The 17,431-nt window shown below is 40.3% G+C and overlaps 1 protein-coding gene across 1 annotated transcript; it reads left to right on the top strand.

Moving 5' to 3' along the window:
• The first annotated feature begins 501 nt into the window (after positions 1–501).
• LOC131489574 (mucin-2-like) lies at positions 502–16,805 on the top strand. Its single transcript, XM_058691606.1, has 7 exons — positions 502–762; positions 5,026–5,326; positions 5,486–5,613; positions 9,049–9,222; positions 12,222–13,098; positions 13,601–13,749; positions 14,369–16,805. The coding sequence occupies exons 3-7, from the start codon at positions 5,521–5,523 to the stop codon at positions 15,041–15,043; spliced, it is 1,968 nt and encodes a 655-aa protein (XP_058547589.1). The 5' UTR covers positions 502–762; positions 5,026–5,326; positions 5,486–5,520; the 3' UTR covers positions 15,044–16,805.
• The last annotated feature ends 626 nt before the right edge of the window (positions 16,806–17,431 follow it).

The following is a 17,431-nucleotide window of genomic DNA, read 5'->3' as shown; positions in this document are numbered from 1 at the left end:
ATGGATATTGCAATGGCTTATGGCAACAAAGATTTATTTCTTGGTCATATTACTTGCCTGTTACAGGTCACCTGTAGGCTCGCTTCACTAATCATTATCCTTATTCTGGGACTCAGGGTAATAGAACTTGGCCTCTTGTAGAACACTGCCATTGAGCATGACTTGACTTGTCTCAGCATTAAATGCTCTAGCCTCTGAGTGACACACTTCTCTACTCATAACGCTGGCCAGAATGAACCTTATGTCGAGGAGGCTGAGAAGAGACAGAGGAAGACAGAAAGTACAATTCTATTATATGCTAGAAGGGCTTGAGCTAGAACATTTGACAAACAGCACGAATGATTAGTATTTCCATTGTGAAGTGGGGGTCAGTGCCCATCCCAATTTTCAGTAGTGCCCCAGATCTGATAACCAAATTATGACACTAGAGTTTACAAGTTTATGTCCTCTCTCTATGGCTCATTCTGTAGGCCTGAGATCTTCCTGGGTCTCCCCTTGTTTCCCCTGGTTCCCCAATATAGCTGGAAACCTTGTCTTTTTCTTTTTTAGTTCTCATCTCTAAAGACTGGAGTCTCATCTCTCCAGGTGCTAGAATCCTGCTTACCTGTAGGCAAATCATGACATAGATGGCAACGAATGCTCAAACTCCTGATCCTTCTCCAATTGAATTGCACCTGTTGAGAAGTCCTGATATTTTTGTTTGGATTCTCTCATGCTGATCATTTGCCTGAACCCCAGACAGAGAGGCAGTCTGCAGAGCTAGTAAGTCATAACTTCTGCCCAGGAATTTCTAAATCTTTGATATTTTGGGTGTAAATCCCACCATCCTCTCACAAGTATTAGCACCACTCCTTTCTTGCTGCCAGTGAACAACTGTGCTGCCTTCCTATATTCTGAGGGATGTCACCAGAGTCTCTGGTCATATTTTTTTATCCATTGGAGATTAAGTTTCTAAGTATCTTTCCCTTTCCTCCATCCCCCCAATTTTTTTCAGCATCTAATGTGACATAGTGAATATAGCAAGTATTTAATAACCATTTCTTGGGTGGATGAATGGGAGCCACAAACTTATCTCAGGGCTCATCAGGAAAATGGGGTAATGATACTTAATTCAGGAGGATATTAGGAGGATTAGATAAGATCAGTGTGATATGCACTAGGAGAGGTGCCCCTTCACAAGAAATGTTAATAATATTAATGACCAGATGTGGCTGAATTGGAAGCCACCTAGGTGTGGAGTAGTGGCCATTTAGTGTCCCCAGTGACATGGATGAAATGTTTATTTCTTTGCACTCATCAGTATCTGAGCTACCCTCCTCAGCCTTCTCTTGATGTGAAGGAAAAATAACCCCTGAATTTCTTTGAGTTGTTTCCTGCTGGGCAGGGCAGGAGAGGAAGCTTCTTTTTTTTTTTTTTTTTTTTAAATTTTTTTTTTCAACGTTTTTTATTTATTTTTGGGACAGAGAGAGACAGAGCATGAACGGGGGAGGGGCAGAGAGAGAGGGAGACACAGAATCGGAAACAGGCTCCAGGCTCCGAGCCATCAGCCCAGAGCCCGACGCGGGGCTCGAACTCACGGACCGCGAGATCGTGACCTGGCTGAAGTCGGACACTTAACCGACTGCGCCACCCAGGCGCCCCGAGAGGAAGCTTCTTGAACAAATATGCAGATAGTTTTTAGTTTGTTCATTTTCCCACTTTGATCATTTTTTTTTTTTTTTGCAGTCCTAGCATCGGTTTGATTTTGACTTGATGCTTGAAAATTTCTTTTATAATACTATTTTGAATAATTATCAAGTTAAAATTAATAGGAAATTAAAATCTAAATACTGTACTGAATGAAGTCTTTGAAATGTGGTATCTGTTTGGTTATCATTTTGGCCATTCAGCACCTAATGAACTATAATCATGACCTGGCCTAAAAAAAATTATTAAGATGAGAGAGCTGGAGCCATCATATTGGTCGTCATCACACTGAGAAACCGAAGCAGAAATACGAAAGCATTTTGATTAGTATCAAATTGTAGTGACGTTTCAGTCATGGAAGTGTCTGAAGTGGGTAACTTGATCAATACATTAATTTTGCTGTGAGCCTAAAGACTTGAGCGTGGTTCATTTTATAACAGATGGTGTTTAACAGGCTCTGCATTCTTTGGGCTAAAACAATTTACTGGTTGTTAAAGGACTGTAGACCACTCTCAATTACTATAGATAGACCTCCACATTCTTTTGGCTTAAAATTCTGCAGACATCAAAGAGCTTCAGTAGGAGATGCTCAGCATACCAGGGAGAGTTACCTGTGTTTCTTTGCACGTTGTAATCACCCAGGTGCACTCTACTCTGGCGCTGGTCTAAGCTGTAGTAAAAGAACACAATGTGTTCTTTGGAAATAGAGAAAGTTTGAATTTTATACTGAAAATCTGTACCCAATAAGCTTGTTATTCATTCTTACTTTGGCTTTTGCAACTGTTAATTAACGATAGTGAGGGTAGAACCTTGATACTGTTTTGTCAGTGACTTCTTGATATGTAATGTGGAATTTTATCTGCTTAATGTTTATAGAACTCCACTGAACTATCTAAATATGTGTGTCTTAGTACCACAATGCCACACTAGCTTAAAATTTTTTTATGTTTGTTTACTTTTGAAACAGAGAGAGAGAGAGAGAGAGAGAGAGAACACGCATGAGTGGGGGAGGGGGCAGAGAGAGAGAAAGATAACAAAATCTGAAGCAGGCTCCAGGATCTGAGCTGTCAGCACAGACAGTGGGGCTCAAACTCATGGACCATGAGATCATGACCTGAGCCAAAGTTGGACGCTTAACTGAGCCATACAGGCCTCCCAAGCCACACTAGCTTTGTTAAAAACTCAAGTAACATATGTGTTTTATTCAACTGAAGTATGTGTTCACTAGAGATATTAAATTTATTTTTAAATTCATTGGCTTATTGAGTGGTTATGTTTAGTACTAGTGAGTCTTCTCATTCACATGGATTCCTTATAGCTAAGTGACCACATGTCCTAGTTTGCGTGGAACAGTGTTGTCTTTGTTCAGTTAAATTATTCATATTGCTTCCTTTTGCTCTCAAAAGTATTTTGGTTTGGAGTGTTAAATTATATGAGCACTCTAAGTGTACAGTCTCAGAAGCCACTGTTTCACTGGCTTGGGTTCAGCATGGAGGTATAAAGCACTGTCTCCCACTCCTTCTTAGAACAAAACCTTCCCCTAGATTTTCCACACCTTTTACGTTCTGCAGATTCCAGGGCCATTTTACTTTGCTTCTGTGGATTCCATGGAAACTTATAGCTAAAGGAAGCATTTATAAGAGACCTTTAGAAATTATCAAAAAAATGTTTGAATACATAATATATGTTTTACTATATTCCAGGAGGGGAAGAATTTTGAGTCTTTTATTCGCCATTGAACACTCAGCACATGACAGATGCTTGGGTATAGTAGGGACTCAGTAGTGATTGTTGAATGAATAAGCAATTGACACTCACCCCTTTTTTAATTTAAGAAAACTGGGGTTTCTTCACACACACGCTTTTCTTCCTAAAGATATGAAGATACCCCATGATCACCTTGGGATCATTGTTTAGTAAATTACTTTTCAAACATTGTTTGATAAGGATTACTTGACATTTGGCCAGAAAGTCAGACTCCCAGATCCTGTCCCTGAAAGTCTTGTTTAGTCAGTCTTAGATGGTTCTGGGTCTAGGACAGGCATCCCTTCTAGGATCCTTTCCGACTCCAGGTCTTTGAAATGTCTGTTTTACTTGTTTTCAAAAAGACATTTGGGGCGCCTGGGTGGCTCAGTCGGTTGGGCGTCCGACTTCAGCTCAGGTCACGATCTCGCGGTCCGTGAGTTCGAGCCCCGCGTCGGGCTCTGGGCTGATGGCTCGGAGCCTGGAGCCTGTTTCCGATTCTGTGTCTCCCTCTCTCTCTGTCCCTCCCCCGTTCATGCTCTGTCTCTCTCTGTCTCAAAAAAATAAATAAAACGTTAAAAAAAAAAAGATATTTAAAAAAAAAAAAAAAAAGACATTTGCTTGACTTCCTGGGAGGCTGTCCATCTTTCTACGAAGTTCCTGTTAATAAGCTAGTTATGGAGGGGTTATCAGACCAAAAGGAAACCAGGTGGCACCACGCAGATGGTTGCATCATTTTCCCTCTCTGGACACAAATCTCCTCACCTTTAGAATGACATGGCTGGGGGTCCCTGGGTGGCTCAGTTGGTCGGGCGTCTGACTCTTGATCTTGGCTCGGGTCATGATCTCATGGTTCATGGGTTTGAGCCCCACATTGGTCTCTGTGCTGATAGCACAGAGCCTGCTTGAGATTCTCTCTCTCTCCCCCTTTCTCTGCCCCTCCCCACTCTCTCTCTCTCAAAATAAATAAGTTTTTAAAAATATTTTAAAAAATGATAAGACTGAACTTACAAGATCTCTCAGACCTCTTGCTGCTCTATTATCGAGTAATTGTTATCTTTAAACCTGACATAATCTGTCAGATAAAAAGTGCTATGTGAGACATTTCAACAACAAAAAATGAGTACTTTGTTGCTTTGTTTACAAGAAATTTTCTATGGATTAGTTACTACTGGAGTTATTTGTAGATTTTTAGTTTTTTTAAGCACTATTCTTCACAAACAACTTTCTGTACCAATTTTATTTGGGATTCTGTGGATACGTGTGTTGGGAACTGATTGATAACTTTGCATTTGAGGTTAAAAATTACTGATCTCTTGCCAGTTGTGTTTTAGATCTTGCCAAAGATACTTCTACAATAAGAAAACAAGTCCTTTACGTTTGAGTATAATTTGTAAAAGTTAGAAGAGCCTGTTACTAAATTATAAGCAGAATCAGAAGTAATCTTCTAGGTAAACTATGCCAGATAGTTCCCACAGAAGGGAGGAGAAGGGACCCCATTGAAAACATTTACAGAGATTTGTTCATCAGATTAACTATATTCAATTAGGGTTTAAGGAAGTATTAACCAAGTTGGATTGATTTTTTTTTTCCCAGAAGCAGAGAGAATGGATTGGAAAAATTCAGAGCTCGGGAGAGACCTGTGAAGGTCAAGACTTGAAGAGCAGTGGGTCCTGAGTGCCTAAAAGTTGCTGCCAATAAGAGGAGAAAGACGTTTACTTCTTGTTAGTAAAGAAACAATGGCACCATTCACTTATTTCGGAGTTCTGTCTGGAGCTGTTCGTGAAGTCAGAAGGAAGAGTTCTGTGAAAGATACGATAGAAGAGAGAATTGTATGGTTGCTCTTTCTACTAGATGGGCTGCCTGGTGGAGTAGAACCGAGAGTGTAATTATACAGGTGGATTTTCTTGCATTCTTACGTAATTGCTTAACACCCCACTTCTTCCTTTAAGGTGGATCCCTTATAAAGAAGAAGGATTTGTTATTTAGTCTAATCCACACTGGCAGTGATGTCTCATAGTGGATTTAATATTAATCAACTTAATTATTTCTCAAGGTTGCAGGTATAAAGGGCAGTGAACAGGCAGAAAAATGTTTCTGGTAGCTTGTGACACCGGCAGTTCAAGAATGGACAGAAAACATGGGAAATACATTGTGAATGTCAAACATTCTGAAAACCAGCCGGTGAGTATTGTGGCATCACTGTGATGTGTTCTGATGGCCCAGAGTCTTGTTTCCAATCTGTGTACATCTCTAATATTTCTTTATTACAACATGGTTCTTCCCAAAGTGGAATTCTTACAAGTTTTACATGGGAGCCAATTTTTAGCCATATTGTTACTGCTTAGAAAATAAAACATTTCTGCGTATCAGTACATACATGCTTGAGAAATTTATTTTAATATTTATTAATCTAGGATATTGGTAATTTGGGGGTAACAATTTAATATCCTATTTACATAATCCCTGCAGTTATCATAATTCAAGCATAAGCCAACAAATCTGCATTTGATTGGATTAACGAGTTATATTTGTTAAATGTGGCATATAGATTTTTGTGTTAACTGCCTAAATTTTTAGTGTCATGTATAGATTTGCCATAGCTCAAAGATTTCTATGTGTCTTTGAATGTCAGTGGTAATCCTGTGAGTGAAGTCTAAGCCTGAGCTGCAAACTATCTAGTAAATCTTTCAGATTGGCCTCTTCAATTACTTATGAATTTCTTTTTTTGGTAAAAAACTATATTCAGATGAAATATTTAGAATTCAATTGTATACAATATTATTTGACTATTATTTATGTTTTTAGAAGAAATGGTTCCATACTGTGTGTTTTATGACTGCCTTTTATGTGACTGTGCATGTCTGAGTAGAGACCTTGATAATGGGAACTGCCATGGAAATGTGCTGAGTGAGATCAGTACAAGTTTGAACGGACAGTTACATTTTGTGAGGAATAGCATTTTTGTCCCCATGCCCTAACAAGGAAATTACAAGGCAGAGAAATTGTTCTCTTGATTCTAGGTCAGCACTTCCACCCGCTGAAGATGTTCTTCATGGTCCTTCTAGCCTTGCAACTCTCTCCCTGTGTCTTCATAGTGTCAAGATACTCAGATAAGAAGGTCCTTGGGGTGCCTGGGGGGCTTAGTCGGTTAAGCCACCTTAACTTGATTTCAGCTCAGGTCATGATCTCATGGTTTGTGGGATCGAGCCTGACATGAGACTCTGTGCAGACAAAGGAGAGCTGGTTTGGGAGTCTCTCTCTGTCCCTTCACCCACTCTTGTGTGCTTGTGCACACTCTCTCAAAATAAATAAATAAACTAAAAAAAAAAAGTCCAATGTTTTTATCTGGAAGCTTGATTGTTTCACTTGCACATTTAGGTTTATGATCCACTTAAAATTCATTTTATATATGGCAGAAAGTAGGATTAAACATTTTTTCAATATGGAGATTTTTTTTTCTGTACAGATAATTGTAAAAATCATCCTGTCTCTACTGAATTGATGCTTTTTTGGTAAATCAAGTGATTTATATTTGTGGGTGTGTTTTAGGACTCTAGTCTGTTCCATTGCTCTATTCGTTCTTGTACCACTACTACATTCTCTTTATTATTCTAGCTTTATAGCCTTGAAATTTTGTAGTACTTAAACATTGCTCTTCGAGTTATCTTGGCTATTCAAGGTCCTTTGCATTTCTATATAAATTTTTAGAATCCGCTTATTGATTTTTACTAAAATACTTTTGCAGTTTTGACTGGGAGATTATTGAATCTTCATTTTAATTTGTGAGACTTTATATCTTAATATCTAAATTTTTCGAATCCATGAACATGGTTTATTTTATCTTTTATATTGGTGTTCTTTAATTTTTGTTGGCAATCATTTGAGATTTTAATGTAGAGATTAAGTATTTTTCTTTTTAGATGTATTTCTAGATGTTTTTGTGTTGTTTTAATTTTTTTTTAATGTTTGTTTATTTTTGAGACAGAGGGAGACAGAGTGCGAGTGGGGAGGGGCAGAGAGAGAGGGAGACACAGAATCTGAAACAGGCTCCAAGCTCGAGCCGTCAGCACAGAGACCGACGGGGGGCTCGAACCCACTAACCGTGAGATCATGACGCTTAACCAACTGAGCCACCCAGGCGCCCCGATTTTTGTGTTGTTTTAAATGGTACATTAAATTCCATTTCAAATGTTTTCTTGCTATTTTACAGAAATCCAGTTGATTTTTGTATTCTTACCACGTATCCGGTGACCTCACTAATTCATTTATTCATTAATATTTTCTTTGTAGATTCTTTTGGATTTTCTATAAACACAGTCATGTCATTATTCTTTTTTTTTTTTTTAATTTTAACACATTTTGTTTTCATAACTAAATGCACTGGCTAAGACCTCCGATGTAATACTGGATGGGAGTGGTAAAAGTGGACATCTTGCATTTTTCCCAGATTCATGGGGGAAAGTATGAAATAGTTCACCATTAATTATGACATTAGCTTTAGGTTTCATGGAGCTACTGTTTATCATATTATGGAAAGTCCCTTCTATTACTAGCTTGCCCAGAAATTTCATCATAAATGGTCATTAAATTTTTGGAATTTTATACATTTTTGGATTTTATTTACTCCTGTTTTCTTTAAAGAATATTTGTACCTATATTTTTGAGAGACTGATCTTCAGAGGATTCAAGATAACTCTTTAGCTTCCTGTTTCCAGAAGCCTCAAAGTCTGACAAATGTCCTGAGGGGGGAAACCAGTCTTGTGTTTGTGGTTAAGTCTCTTTCTCCTACAGCGATTTTATCTTCTATTTACTATGATACTGCTGTAGACTTGACTCTGCCTTTCTGTCCCAGGCCTCTAGCGTCTGGAGCTATCCTGGAACATTAAAGATACTTTACATTGGGGCTCCTTTATTTTCAAATAAGTCCGGTCAGCCTCACATGAATACCAAAAGTTTTGCTGACTTCTTTTGGCAGTCAGAACCACAGGCTCATGCTCAGGCTCCACAAATGTCCCTAGAAAAGATGGCCTATGATGTAAGATTCAACTTTGGAAAAGCTTCTTCTTTTAAGTTTTAAATAATCTAACTTCTGTTTTTTCAAAGCTCTTCATTTGTTTGTTTGTTTATTGTAGTGGGAGAAGTGGCTTTTTGCAATTTGCTAAATCCAGAACCTCACTTCACCTCTTTAGATCTCGGTTTTCTCATTTTGAATATAACCCAAAAGAGTTGTTCTTGATAAGCCTTAAGGTCTCTAGAATTTTCATAGTGGCACTTTTTTTTTTTAATATGATCTCCCTACACCAGCTTGCAATGTAATGATATTTAACAAATGTATTAAATGTGAAGAGGATGAAAGATAGTGCGTATTCCTGGATTTTAACCTCAATAATTGTATAAAATAATTAAATTTAACTTAGGATGATATCACTAGATTTCCATGTTTTGAGAATAACTATAATGAATGTGTTCTTTTATTCCTTTAATCAGGGTTCACATGATCTTATTTGAATAGATATGTCATGATATTTAACAGTATGATTTATATTTGTCATAATATATTACTTCAGGCATCAAATACAATAGCTTCTTTTTTTCCCCATTCTTTTCTTTGCACAGTCATTCCTGAACCTAAGAAACCATGAAGCTCACAGATCAGCATGTCAATTTCCAACATCAACTGATGTGACTGGTGATGTAACTGTGACTGGTACTGATTTAACTGGTGCCTGCACTGACACAGGGACCCTTGGACACTCAGCATTTCCAAACAGAGAATTCCAACATTGTCAGGTAATGTTTGGGGCAACACTGTTTCTCTGGGTTATGATGTAACCCATATGATATTGATCTAATAGTTTGAAGGAGAAACATCCAATCAATTAACATTACTGTTGTTCTTTTGAAAATGTACATCATCTTTTGAACATGTCAAGTCACTGAGAGAGAATGCGAAAGACGTAGATTTATGGGGGTCATCATTTAAGGAGCTAATGATCTTGATAGAACAAAAGAGAGACAATATATAAGGTCAAAGGAAATAAAGCAAAGTTTTGAGGTCCCTTTGTTTGGAGGGCTGAGTAGATGGTGACAGCAACTGCATTGGCAGTGAATAACATTGTAACCCTCGCTCAATGGAAGATAAAGTCATGTGCTAAGGCCCTGGGGCTCTAGTCTGCAGGTCTCACTCTCCTTCCCTTCCTTCCTCTCAGCCTGACTGTGGAGCTGCTGTTGACCTCCTGGTTGTGACCTCATGTGTTTTCAGCCTTGACTCAGAAACCATTTAGAACCATCTTGGTTTGGTGTTCAGAAGCAGATTTCCTATATTCCTTACTGTTACTTGTTATTCTCTTTTCTTCACCTTAAGGTCTGAAATTTTCCAGCAAGGGAAGAACTTGATTTTGCTGGTGATCTTGGCAATTTGGTTCAGTGCTTCTAGCTCTGGACTACACCCTTCCTCTGATTAATCCTGCTGTGGAAATAGTTTGAAGAGACCGTGACAAATTAAGAGAAGACAAACTCTATGTTAAGAGACATTGTGGAAGACTAATTTTGATGAGAATTATTTAGGGAATATGACTCTGATGATTCAGAGAACTGAGTTATGTTAGCTGCCTTTACTTAGCCACACATGGGAAACAATGTGGAAGTTTAGAATGTTTTTGTAAGAATTCACAAAGCCGGTTGGTGGCAATTAATGACACTGGAGCACAGGTCTGAAGTCTGCTTTAGATGAGTTTCCATTGATCTTGTTCCTTTTTTTTGGAAGATTCAAACAGAAAATTATGGTAATTGCCTTTTTAATCTAAGAAATGAGCATAGGCCTTCCTCTCCTTCACCTCTAACTTCCTTTCTAAGGCCTAGATGACATGGGACAGGAGGTACCATTTATCTCTGGGCTCTCTTATTTGGTGCCCTGAATTCCTTTGGCCTTGGTACCCAGTGCCTTTGCACTGCTCCTGATTGCCTAGTAAGCACCACTCACAACACCCAAACTGAGGTTTATCATCTGAAACAGTGTCCCATATTTGGGACATTCAGGAGCTGCTTGGCATGCTCCAGAGGTGTCTATTCTGTTTGCTTCCTTTAGTGATCTATTTTCAGTCATGAGAAAAGGGATAAGAATGGGCTAGTTAGTGAAACCAAATGTTTCTTTGAATATTTAGTAAATGTTAGGAAAATGTTATGCACTCAGTTTTACTATTTACTGTTTATATCAACCCTATGAAATAGGTGATGTTATCCATGTGAGGGCATCGAGGCTTTGCATGATAATGCAACTTTCCACATATCTCCATCCATCCAGTGAAAGGTGGCATTAAAATTTAAACTTAGACTCCAATGCCTATGCTCTTAATTACTGCAGTGTACTACCTTCTGCAAAGGTAGAATTATGGAGGATATTCCTTATTCTAATTTTCTTTTTTTTTAATTTAATTGTATTCAATTTTTTAAAAAGTTTATTTTGAGAGAGACAGAGACAGTATGAATGGGGGAGGGGGAGAGAGAGAGGGAGAGAGAGAGAATCCCAAGCAGGCTCTGTGCTGCTGGTGCAGAGCCTGACGTGGGGCTCAAACTCACGAAACCATGAGATCATGACCTGAGCTGAAACCAAGAGTCAGATGCTCAACTGACTGAGCCACCCAGGTGCCCCTCTTGTTCTAATTTTCTCAACACGTTGAGGTAGATATTATTATCCCCAATTTTGATATAAGTCCAGCTGATAGGCAAATTAAGAAACATGCTCAGAATATTAGAGGTATGGCGTTTAAATTAAAGACTCTCTTATCTCAAGACTTACGTGTTTTACACTACGCAGTGTTTCCTCTACAATAACAAAGTATGTATGCATAGTACTTTAGAATTTACAAAGTAAATTTACTGATGTTAATCCTGATGCTAATTTTATTATATAAATTTTTATAGAGGAATGAAAGAATAGGGTCACAGAAACATCTTACCAAATGAAAGTAGCTGGTGGTAGCAGAAAGTGGATTTCACAAATGTTTTCAGACTCTGAATTTCATGCTGCCAAATACTAACCTGTGTGAAAAGTTAGCCAGGAAATTGGATAAGGCATTAATTAATGCTGTTAAAGTAGAAGGCTCCAAAGCTGACAAATTTAGGAAATGCCCAAAGGGGTAGAAAACTTAATTAGATCTTTGGGGTCCCTCAAGTCACAGTATACAGGAGCCACCAACATGTATAGAGACTTCTTTTGATAGTGGAAAGAAAAAGGAATTTCCAGGAAGACATTTATTTGTTTTCTTACTTTGAGATGCAGATATATGAAAAGAAAGCATGAAAGTCAGTGGAAGTTTCTTTGTTCCTATATTAAACACAGTATAAAGACAAAGTCTTTCCTAAATACAAACTTAAAATTAAGTCAGTATATATCACTGACACCATTAAGAATAGTATCTTATGGGGGCGCCTGGGTGGCGCAGTCGGTTAAGCGTCCGACTTCAGCCAGGTCACGATCTCGCGGTCCGTGAGTTCGAGCCCCGCGCCGGGCTCTGGGCCGATGGCTCGGAGCCTGGAGCCTGTTTCCGATTCTGTGTCTCCCTCTCTCTCTGCCCCTCCCCCGTTCATGCTCTGTCTCTCTCTGTCCCAAAAATAAATAAAAAACGTTGAAAAAAAAATTAAAAAAAAAAAAAAAAAAAAAGAATAGTATCTTATGTTTGTACATCCTTTCAATGAAGTAATCTATATATACAAAGGATTATCGAAGGCATTAGTTTTTCTTGAAACATCTGGTTTCATCTGCAGTAATTTATTTAAATCCTTTCCAGGTGACACAAAATTTCTTCACCGACTGGTCTCTTTGGAAGATCTTCCTGGCTTGTCTCTTAGCCTGTGCTATAACAACAACAATTGGAGTACTCATAGAGTGCCTGGTGTATAATGGGAAGAATAATAATACCTCCGTTGTTATTCAGCTTCCTCAAAACCACGGGACAACCTCATCTACTAGTTCTGAAACTACAGTTCCTACTGCGATAACAGATTCTACCAGCACATCCGATTCAACTACCATCACTATGACCACTGCTAGCACTTCAAGAGAACCAACTAGTACAAAAACCATTGCTTCTACTGACACTCTCATAGCAACAGCCACCACTGCAACTTCTCCCACTTTTACTGAACTTAAAACGACGGCAGGAACAAGCAATTCAACTAAACCGAAAACTACAATGACTGCCAGCAATGCTACTGAGGCAAACACAACAAAGACCACTCCTCCTGCTTCTGCTGAACCTGCAGCCACAGCAACAGTCACCGATTCACTTCAACCCACTACCACAAAGATTACCAGCACAACCACTGAGCTTACAACCACCACAGCCACGACTACTGCCTCTACAGAGCCTACAACCACCACAGTCACCAGCACTCTCTCTGTCAAACCCACAATTACCACAGCAGCCACTGCCTCATCTGAACTGACCACTACAGAAACTTCCAGCACTAACACTGAGGCTAGAATCACCACAGCTGCCATTATAATGTCTGCGGTACCTACAACCCCCGAGGCCACTGCTATAACTTCTACTAAACCTACCACCTCCAAGGCTACCTCTACAACTTCTACTGAAACTGCTATCACCATGGCCACCACGACTTCTAACAACCCTATGACCACTGCAGCTACCATTACAACCTACTGAACCTACAACTACTAGAGCAGTTGCCACCTCATCAGTACCAACTATCACAACTTCCAGTGGTACCACTGAAGCCACAGCTGCCACAGCCACCACTGTAACTTCTGTGGAACCTGAAACCACCATGGTCACACCTGCAACTTCTATGGAACCTACAACTACAATGGCCGCCGTTACAACCACTTCTGAGCCTACAATCGCCCAGCCACCACTGTTGTCTCTACTGAACCTATAACCACCACAACAGCCACCGTGGCATCTGAACCCACTACCACAATAACTGTTAGCACTACCACTAATGCCACCACCACCATAGATAACCATTAAAACTTCTCTTGAACCTACAACCACCATGGCCGCCACTATATCTAGTGAACCTACAACCAACACAGCTATCACTGTTATCTCTACCAAACTTCACCACCACCACAGCAGGCACCACAGCGTGTGAACCAACCACCATAGTAACTGCCAGCACTACACTGAAGCTACAACCACCACAGATACCACTACAACTTCTACTGAACCTACAACCACCACGGCCATGATTACAACTTCTACCAAATTTACAACCCCTACAGCCACCACTGTTGTTTCTACTGAACTTAAAGCCACAACTGCAGCCACCACAGCATCTGAACTGACCACCGCAGTAACTGCCAGCAATACCACTGAGGCTACAACCGTCACGGCCACTGCTACCACTTCTACCTAACCCACAACCTCCATGGCCCACACTATAACATTTACCAAACCTACAACCGCTATGGCCACCACCACTGTTGTCTCTACTGAACCTAGAGCCACCACACCAGCCACCTCAGCATCTGAACTGACTACCACAATAATTGCCAGTACTACCTCTGAGGCCACAACCACCATAGACACCACTATAACTTCTACTGAACCTACAACCACTATGGCCACCACCACAATTTCCACCAAAACCCACAGCCACTAGTACTTCTACCAAACCTATAACCACCATGGCCACCGATGTAACTTCTACTGAGCCTACAACCCCCATGGCCACCACTATAACTTCCTCCGAAAGTACAACCACCACAGCCCTCACCACAACCTCTACCGAACCCACAACTGCCATAGCCACCACTATGTCTCTACTGAACTTACTGCCACAACATTAGCCACCACTTCATCTGAACGGACCATCACAATAACTGCCAGCACTACCACTGAGGCTACAACCACCACAAATACCAGTATAACTTCTGCTGAACCTGAAACCACCACAGCCACCACTATAATTTCTACCAAACTTACAACCGGCAGGGCCACCACTACCATTTCTACTGAACCTACAACCACCAGCCACCACAGCCGTCATTTCATCTGAACTGGCTACCCCAACCATTGCCAGCACTACCACTGAGGGTACAACCACCACAGCCACCAGTACCACTTCTACTGAACCTATAATCACCATCGCACCCACAGTTGTGTCTATTGAGCCTACAACCACCACGGCCACTACTATAATTTCTACCAAACCTACAATCACCATAGCCACCACTACAACCTCTAATGAACCCACAACTGCCACAGCCACCACTATTGCCTCTACCAAACTTAGCACCGTAACAGCAGTCACTGTAGCATCTGAACTGACTACCACAGTAACTGCCAGCACTACCACTGAGGCTACAGCCACCACTGTAACTTCTACCAAAATTACAACCACCACGGCCACCACTACCACTTCTGCATTTACAACCACCACAGCCACCAATCCTGCCTCTACTCAACCTACAACCACCACTATGGCCACCACATCATCTGAACTGACTACCACGACGACTGCCAGCACTGCCCCTGAGGCTACAACCACCATGGTTGCCACTACAACTTCTACTGAACCTGTGACCACCATGGCCACTGTCAGTGCTTCCGCGAGACCTATGACCCCCACAGCAGCCACCACTTAATCTTAACCAGCTACTACAATGTCTGCCAGCATGACCACGGAAGCTATAATTAGAACAGCCACCACTGCTACTTCTAACGAACCTATGACCACCACAGTCACCGCTACACTTTATACCACTCTCCTGAACCTACAACCCCAGGAACTGCCGCCACTTCCACTGAACTGCTTCTGCAGTGACTGAGAGTGGTACTACCACAGAGGCTGCAACCACAACAGCCAGTACTGCTGCCTCGACTGAACCTACAACCACAGCAATAGCCACTGCTTTTACTGAACCCGCTACCACAATGACTGCCGGTACCGCCACTGAGGCTAGAACCACAGTGGCCAACACTGTTGCTTGTATCGAATCTGTAACCACCACAGCAGTCACTGCTTCATCTTGTCATAAGCACAACGGCAACACCTTTTATTCAGCTGAACCCACCACCGTAATTCCAAGCATTGTCTTTCAACGGAACGTATCACCACAACTGCCGTTATCGTTTTGGTTGTGCCCACGGCCATTTCTACCAGGACTGTATTAACTGAATCTATGACTGTTATAACTTTTACTGAAAATTCTGCTATCAGATTACAGTACCAGTTCAGCTCTTTCCAATCCACCTTGGCAGTCCCTCCCACCACCACTGAAAGTACAGCTACATAAATCATCCAACAACTTTCAGTAAGATCTGAATCATTCCTGTTTCAAATGGACCTATGATGACCATCAGTTTGACAGGATTTCTAGGTACTCCTCCTGGCTTCTCGACTGAATTTACCTCATTTGCCAGAGCCACCTCCACTTCAATGACTGAATCTAGTCTGTTTTCTGACTCCACTAAAACATCACCTTCGATCTCCACTGCCACCACCTCAAGTATAAATAAAATAACTACGCATGCTACCAACTCAACGAACTTTCCCATCACAACACCATAGTGACTTTAGCTGAATGTATGATCTATGACCAACATTACCTGCTAATGGAAAGTACAACCACAAATTTTAAATAATCTATCGCCATACAGCTAGCCATTGCCCCACCCCTTCAAATAAGTCCTTAGCCACAATAATAGCATTACATTAATGAAGCATGCTGGCACCATAACTTCTACTGAAATTTCATGATAGAAGGCACTGCATCAGTCAGTCTTACAGTCATACTACCATTTCTACGCAAACCGTTTCTACAATTCCATTTCTACCGTATGTACTCATACGACAGACAAAACTTCACCAAACCCTTCAGTACCTTTCACCTGAATCTATAAGCACTATAATCTGTATGGGCATGTTACTCAAACTCTCCATTACTTACTCCTCTGAACTAATGCTGCCGGTATTTCCAGTAAATCCAGTAAGTCACACCATCACTCAGAAATGGCAAATTCATAATGACCTCTTCCATTGCAGCTGTAGTTAGGAGACCTGCAAATTAAATCCTAACATCCACTATTATCACCCCCACTTCAGAACCTGTATATATTATTCGTACCATAGGTGGTTCCATGGCCAATAACTGCCAACATATAACTATAACAGTTACCAACATAACTACTTCTAACACAAGATTTTCTTAATGACCAGTTCAACTATCATCATAATGATAATGAATTTCACTCCCAAAACATTAACATTATCATTTATTAGACCTGATCATTTAATGTGGAGAGTCTCTATTTTTTTGAATTTTTAGTACAGTTTTCACACAAAGTAAATCCAATGTATGTATTTATGTTGAAAACCTATTATGATTAAATAAAAGGTTACTGTGAGTATAGTCTTTTATTCTGAAGTTTTAGTCTTTAATACACAAATTCCATATGTAATAGAGAAAGAACATTCTATATGGTAAGGGTATATTAAATACATTTGTGTATTACATTTTATTTTTAAAATGTTTGTTTTGTGAGAGAGAGCACACATGTGCCCACCTAAGAGTGGGGAGGGACAGAAAGAGAGGGAGAGAGAGAATCCCAAGCAGGCTCCATGCTGTCAGCATAGAGCCTGTTGTGGGGCTCGATCCCATGAACCTCGAGATCCATGACCTGAGCTGAAATCAAGAGTTGGACACTTAACTAACTGAGCCACCCAAGTGCCAGTGCCACATTTTCTTTTTAGATTGTGTGAAATGATTTTCCTTTGATTTTCTCTTTATTTAAAAAATTTATGTTAGAGAGAGCACAGCAGGAGAGGGGCAGAGAGAGACAGAGGGAATTGTAGCACGCTCCATGCTTAGTGCAGAGACTCACGTGGGGCTCAGTCTCATGAACCATGAGATCATGACCTGAGCCGAAATCAAGAATTGGACCCTTAACTCACTAAGCCACCCAGGTGCCCCTCATTTTCTATTAAATCATTTTGGTTTTTAAGGAATATTAACAGATGTGTTATCACTGTT

Source organism: Neofelis nebulosa, chromosome 11 (genome assembly GCF_028018385.1).
Source record: "Neofelis nebulosa isolate mNeoNeb1 chromosome 11, mNeoNeb1.pri, whole genome shotgun sequence".
Taxonomy (NCBI): domain Eukaryota; kingdom Metazoa; phylum Chordata; class Mammalia; order Carnivora; family Felidae; genus Neofelis; species Neofelis nebulosa.
This window is presented reverse-complemented; position numbering and strand designations above follow the sequence as displayed.